Source organism: Oncorhynchus masou, chromosome 29 (assembly GCF_036934945.1).
Source record: "Oncorhynchus masou masou isolate Uvic2021 chromosome 29, UVic_Omas_1.1, whole genome shotgun sequence".
Taxonomy (NCBI): domain Eukaryota; kingdom Metazoa; phylum Chordata; class Actinopteri; order Salmoniformes; family Salmonidae; genus Oncorhynchus; species Oncorhynchus masou.
The window spans coordinates 20936676-20943759 of NC_088240.1; the positions used below are offsets into that span (position 1 = coordinate 20936676).

At 43.2% G+C, this 7084-nt stretch overlaps 1 protein-coding gene across 2 annotated transcripts; it reads left to right on the forward strand.

Annotated features, from left to right (window-relative positions):
• Window positions 1-649: 649 nt before the first annotated feature.
• Window positions 650-5007, forward strand: LOC135519160 (terminal nucleotidyltransferase 5C). Of its 2 annotated transcripts, none has more exons than XM_064944242.1 (2): window positions 650-706; window positions 1968-5007. In XM_064944242.1, the coding sequence occupies exon 2, from the start codon at window positions 1990-1992 to the stop codon at window positions 3163-3165; it is 1176 nt and encodes a 391-aa protein (XP_064800314.1). In that variant the 5' UTR covers window positions 650-706; window positions 1968-1989; the 3' UTR covers window positions 3166-5007. The 2 variants fall into 2 exon arrangements, with proteins under 2 accessions (XP_064800314.1, XP_064800313.1); XM_064944241.1 differs by lacking the exon at window positions 650-706 and adding an exon at window positions 862-978.
• The last annotated feature ends 2077 nt before the right edge of the window (window positions 5008-7084 follow it).

The following is a 7084-nucleotide window of genomic DNA, read 5'->3' on the forward strand; positions in this document are numbered from 1 at the left end:
CAAGAATCGAAATTAAGTAGCTGAAGACATAAAGTGTATACACATGCATAAAGCTAGGCTAAGTATACAGATGCCAGCACATCCATTGTTTTTTTTGTTGTATTACATTTTCTTAAAATTACTCTAAAATTAACTTGATGTTTCATGCACGACATGTATTGTAGCTGAATATCTAAAGTGCATTTGATCATCTATACATTGATAAAGGAAGTGTCTGCAGGATATGAATGGCTGGATGCTTAATTCAATGCTAAAATCAATGCTTCATTTATTTCCAGGGCTTTTTTCCTTTCCATGGAGATTTTCCACTTTGAAAAAAAACAGACTACTTTTCAAATAGCTAGACTACCAAAGCAACCAGGTTTGATGGTTTTCAAAAATTGCAAATCAATGCCCTACTAACCATTTCCTTAAATAACATAACAGTTAAAAAAGTAAGAACTTGGTTTTGTTCAGGAGAGTGGAGTGCAGCAAATGTAGCTATAAAATGTATGTTAAATTTGGTAAATCAAAGTGTAAAGTTGTTCAACCAAGATATCGAATGAACGTAAAAGACGCTACTGGTAACCTGGCAACACAAAAACCTCCCTGACCAATCAAGGGCTTCGCTCAGCGTATTAATATCATCAAATAGGAAGCCTAGGTAGTTAGTTGTTTAAAAAACTCCAAGGCTGCCAATGCTGTGGTATTTGAAGCACGGTTATTGGTAAATATTTTGTATTTTAGTTTGTATTGATTCATCTGAAGCAAGCTCGGTTTCTGTGACTAGATAAGGCACATTGTAGTACGACATTGTCGAGGGCTGTTCAGCCAATTGATCTTCCGTTTATAAGAAGGCGTTTCTTTAGTTATTGCGTAGCTACAAGAGCTGAAATTTTAGTTTGACACACGAGGGGATTAATTGAAGTTTCCGCACGAATGCTCAATTAACATCTTATTCTTGTGCAATTTGAATGCCTTGAGAAGATATTTATAACCGTATGTATATTTTTCATATTAGCTAATTCAGTGTTTGTGTGCTCCCTTTTTGCTAGCTAAGTCCTTGGTCATCTAACGTTATATCCTTGCAAACCAAACTGTTTGACGTGACTGTTTGTGAGGCATACATTTTAGGCTCGCGAGCAGTTAACTTATTACATGTTTAGTTTATACATTTTACAGGCTGTAGCTGCCTATCTTGTGTATGTAACTCATCTTTTTTAACAGTTTGCTGTTGCTTGAAGTGATTTTACTAGATACTTTTACTGTCAGTTACATGTCTGCCAGGTATAGTATCTGGCCGGCTCGTATGTAGCACGAGCCAGTTCTGTCGGTTTTCAGATTCAACTACACGCGCGTGTTGTAAAATTAACTAGGCAGTCAATTTGTAATGCACAATTGTTGGTGTTATTCATGGATTTATTCTTTCCCCAAATGTAAATACTTTCAGATGTATTAGAAATAATCCCACCACCCCCGAAATTAAATGTACATTGTTACATTTAGTCTTAACATTTAACCAAGTATTTCATTGTTTTATTATTGAACATTTTAGCACGATGTTCGCGACATCCAAAATATTGCTCTCAGGAGCAACTTTTTCATTTCTCTGCTACTTAGCTAGCTAGTTCTCGAATGAAAGCATGTTGTCTGACTGTTCTAGAAGTTCAGGGAGGTATTATTTTGTAGAATAACGTGAGTTGCCCAATTATTTAACATGTCTCGTGGTCATTCTGCATTTCAATACTGCTATTTGTAATCGAGTGTGTCATGAATGGCTATCATGCTTTGACGTAACCGTAATTATGTCTATTATAGCTAGCCTACATCAGTGATATCATGCCCAAGTCATCTCACAAAGGCAGGAATTCCAGTGCATTCTGTTTTGCTATCTCATCCCAGACAAATGCATGTTCCATGGGTTCAGAAACTACTGCATTTTTTTTGTATTTCAAACTAATTGTGCCTTTTCACTTTTTCTGTCCTAGTTCATTTAAATACACTTAGAAGATGGCTAACAAGGCAGAGTCCACTATGAGCACTAGTGAGAGTGTGTCCCACAGCGTGCTGAGCTGGGACCAGGTGAGCCGCCTTAATGAGGTCCTGACAGAAGTGGTGCCGGTCCATGGCCGAGGGAACTTTCCCACTCTGGAGGTGCGGCTGAAGGACATTGTGCAGATGGTGCGCACCAGGCTGCAGCTAAGGGGGATTAAAGTGAAAGACGTCCGTCTGAACGGCTCTACAGCCAGCCATGTGCTGGTGCAGGACATTGGCTGGAGCTACAAGGACCTGGATGTCATTTTCAGGGTGGACCTGCCCCAGGAGTCAGGGTTCCAGCTGGTCAAAGACGTGGTGCTAGGCACCCTGCTGGACTTCCTCCCTGAGGGGGTGAACAAGGAGAAGATCACCCCCATGACTCTGAAGGAGGCCTATGTTCAGAAGCTAGTCAAGGTGTATACCGAGCAGGACCGCTGGAGCCTCATCTCCCTCTCCAACAACAACGGACGCAATGTGGAGCTCAAATTTGTGGACTCTATCCGCCGGCAGTTTGAGTTCAGTGTGGACTCATTCCAGATCGTGCTGGACTCACTGCTCACCTACTATGACTATTCGCCGGGGAACCCCATGTCTCGCCACTTCCACCCCACCGTGGTGGGCGAGAGCGTGTACGGGGACTTTGGCGCGTCTCTGGATCACCTCATGAACAAGCTGATTGCCACCAAGCGGCCAGAGGAGATCCGTGGTGGGGGCCTGCTCAAGTACTGCAACCTGCTGGTAAGGGACTTCCGGCCCACCTCGGAGGAGGAGTTCAAGGGCCTGGAGCGCTACATGTGCTCCCGCTTCTTCATCGACTTCCCCGACATTGGCGAGCAGCAGCGCAAGCTGGAGGCCTACCTGCAGAGTCACTTTGTGGGCGAAGAGAAGAGCAAGTATGACTACCTCATGATCCTGCGGCGTGTGGTCAACGAGAGCACGGTGTGTCTCATGGGCCACGAGAGGCGGCAGACCCTCAACCTCATCTCACTGACAGCCTTCAGGGTGCTGGCTGAGCAGAACGCCATTCCTGACGCCTCTAGCGTCACTTGCTACTACCAGCCGGCGCCCTACGTCCGAGACCACAACTTTAGCAACTACTACGTGGCCTCTTGTAACCAGAACATTCCAACATGGCTGCCATGTAACTGAAAGACACACGCACACAAGAGAAGACTGCTGCTTTAAGGGGGGGAAAAAAAAGAGAAAAAAAAGAGATAAATAGGCTCCCCATAAACACAAATTGGACCATAACTGGGATTTCCCTCTGGTCATAAAGGGTTTATTTAAATGGACAAGTGGTTTTGTTTGGTTTTTTTTTGGACTCCCTTCTCCTTTCTCATTACTTATCTGCAGAGGTGTCAAGATAAATAGATCCAAAGTGATATTTAAATGTTTGGATTCATGTTATTTAGCCTTTTTTTCATATTGCAATGTTTTTGTTCACCCTTTTTTTCTCCCTAATCTGAGTTTCGAATTAACGTCCTGATTCAATAATGAATTGTCCTTGGTGCCTTACTGTCTGTCTTCCCCTGATAAGTATATTTGGTCCATCTTAATAGAAAGGAGGGGGGGGGGGGATTGTGTGTTTGGGTTGTGTATTTAAGAAATGTGAAAAGACTGGGGGTGCAGAATGTTAATTGTGTAGTGACTAAAAACGAGCATAAAGAAAAAGTGAAATGATTCCTGAGCTGACATGGATGTTTAGCTTCCTGATGCGCAGTAGTGGTTTGCTCATCAGTGTTTGGGGATTTTCTATTAGTGAGATGACTTCATCTTCATTTCCTTTAGAAGGCATCCAAGGTAAAAGGGAGGCCAAGGAACTGCTCATTTAGTTTTAAATCAAAGGTGTAAATTGGGAAAGTCATATTACTAGCACAGCAGTGTTCTCTAGCGGCCAGAGTGCCTGTGCCGTGTAGACTTTGTAATTGTATTTTCCACTGTGAATGTTGGTGACAGCCTCCTAAATCTGTTCAGCCCTTTCCTTTCTTTTTTAAAATAACTTTATTCAGTCAAGACTGGATTTGAGTGTATACTATGTAGCGTGTAAAGTGGCTTACTCTCCTTGTGTCCTCTCCTCCATGCAACAGGTCAAATGGAACTGTAGAAAGCCTATCCAAACCTTTTGCCTGCTTGTGTTAATGCTTGAAAGGAGACGAGGGGAGGACGCCATGAATGAGTCTTGACAAGCACCCCCATACAGTGACTGTTGGGCCTTTATTTGCCCACTGATCTGGGCTAATGTATATTGTGTGGAGTTACTATTTTCTTTTAAACTTCTTCCAAATAGTCAGTGTTCATGGTCCACCTGGTGGGTTCTATACTGTAGGCTCATTCAGAGGGCAGGACAGGGCCTTCCTCTCTTCCTGGAATCTAATCTGAGAGGCAGGGAACTACTGTCCTGTTCCTTAAAAGGAGCCCCACTTGGCAGGGTCTGGAGCCCCTTGCGGGCTTCGCAATGGCTGAAATGGGATCCCAGTCTGGTGCAGGCTACCCAATAGCTTTAACAGCAGTTTATAATTATTGTGGGAGGGTAAGGAAGAGGGTTGTGTGTGTCACTGCCCCTTTACATGTGTGAGGGCTTACTCACTTTCCACTCCACTCTCCACCACCCTTTAAGGGTTTGCTGGGGGCAGGTGTGAACCGTTTTCTGGTCATGGGAGGACAGGGGAATATGGCTGCTTGCCTAGCACATTCAACAAAATGTAAATGTCTGGAATTCCGTTCTCAATTTAGACCTCACGCTTTTTGATTTATATGGCAGAAGTTGTAGTCAGATCTATGACGGGCATCCCAGTCCCCCTTCAAACCCCATTTAGAAATTGCCCCCCCACCCCTACCATCTCCCTTTTGACTGACCTCTCCATTTTAATTTCCAGTCCAGTAAGCCAACTGTTCTCTAAGTGTTTCTGTCCAACCAAACCCAGGGACTAACTTCTGCAAACTTAATGTGTGCATCCAGAAAAGGGGTAGGATGTGGTTCTGCCCTGTTCACAGGCATGGGGGGGGGGGGGGGGGGTGATTTTTTTTGGGGGGGGGTGAGCCAGCATGGTCTTCTCTAGAGCTGATCATACCCCTGGCTCAGGGCACGTTGAGCTGGCTCAGCAGCCCAAAACGTAGACACTGCTTTTAACCTGGGTGAGCCTTAGCTTAGATTTAGCCACCGTGGGGGCACATTCAGTGTGGGGGCACATTCAGTGTGGGGGCACATTCAGTGTGGGGGCCAAAGTCTGAACCAGCAACTGAAGTGCCTTCAAATTTTGGCAGGATTTGTTCTTGGGGGGGTGGGAGAGGGAATTGGCTCAGTTTTATTTTGTGCTTTTTGTGGGTGGGAGGGGCAAAAAGGTTTGTCATTTGCATTGGGTATAAATTGTCATTTATGGGTTTAGACACTGGCATTGAATTACGGATATAACCTTTATTTTTTTATGTGAAGTTTATTTTTCTTCCTAAACCCAACCCCAAAACAGCTGTAACTTAGCTGTCTAGTCATTCCAGTATTTATTTGTCATGCTGTATGCATTTTTCCCCCTTCATTTATCCAAAGCAATACTGACAGGTAATGCATGATAACTGAGGTTAAATGACTTGCACACCCCACTCTATGGAAGCACTTTAGAGGCCTTGACTTACTCAACCCAGCTAGTGGAGCGTGTACATGAACTTATGCTCTGAAGGAATCTGAATGTGGCAGGTGAGCTGGTTCTCAGGGAGGTAAAATGTGTTGAAGGGCTGTTTCTATACTTTTTGGGGGTGGGTGGGTGAACCTTCTGAACCTGTTATGTATTGTGCCCCCATCTTGGCCACCAGATTCCTATATTTGGTATGACTCCCTCTGGTGTATATTAGAGAAGATCTGTGTCTTTCTCTCTGTGCTGAGACTATTTTTAAAAGCTTGTGGCATTTGGAGCAGGTGGTCTTCAACCTTGGTTCTGTTATTTTTTTTTCCCACAGCATTGCTTAATTGATTAACTTCATCATTCAGGTGGAAAGTCCCCTTGTCTCGCTTTATTCAGGTGAGACGCCATCTCTAATGGAGAGACGCTCTGTCATTCCCAGATATGTTTACCGCCATGTAAAGTGATGAATCAATTAAGCTTTGAGCCAGAACCAGCAGCCCATTAGCGCTACACAACCAGGGCTGAAGACCTACTGATATTGAATGGGTGTAAAGCCTATCTTTCCCTACCTGTCCCTTACCCTGCCTGACTGTTGGTTTGTGTCCTTTTCCAAAGAGCAAGTCATAACTTTTTTTGGAACATGACTGAGGCCTTTGACTCACTTTACTATTTTTGCATTGAGTTTTGGAATTTGCTGCAGGTGCGTTTATACGTGGATGTGGTTTAAGTGAAAGATGAAATTCTTGCTGTGTGTGAGGTCTTGCATTCTCTGTCAACTTTGACTGACTGCAATGGTGAGGATGTTGATTATCATATTAATTTCTCAGCACTTTTACTTCACTAGTTTTCCTTTTTGGATTAAATGTTTGAAGAGGGTAAAAATAAAAATAAAGTTTGAACCCCACATCTGTTGTCCTAGTAATGGTGTTACTATTCTGTTCATTCTTACCATTTTAAAAGCACACAATGCAAAGGTTTTAAAACATTTTCACTGAGTTAATATCATTGGGGACAGTGTGCCTTAGGCGTTGTGTGCACAAAGGCAATAGCCAAGATTAGTTGTTCTCAACATGTACTAAATCAATTTGAATGCATCCTTTATATTATCATTATAGGACTAAAGCTTGAGGTTGACCAAGTAGCTTTATTATTGCCTCCCACTACTTTCACTGAGTCACCTTAGCTTTGTTTACACTTGCTGCACTACTCCTGCATGCTCCCTGCCATTATGAATAAAAAAATCTGTCTTGACTACAATAAGGAAATTGTTACGAACTACAATACAGGCTTAGGCCTTATTCCCAACTTTGTTTAGAAAAGTTGATGGGGTCAATATTTTCAAATGGGTGGAACATTTGTTTTCCCAACATGCTGTATTCGATTACTTCAAAGTATCTGGGCCTACTTAGGGGCTAACTAGACCTCAGTATTCACTCAACAGAAAATCTCTT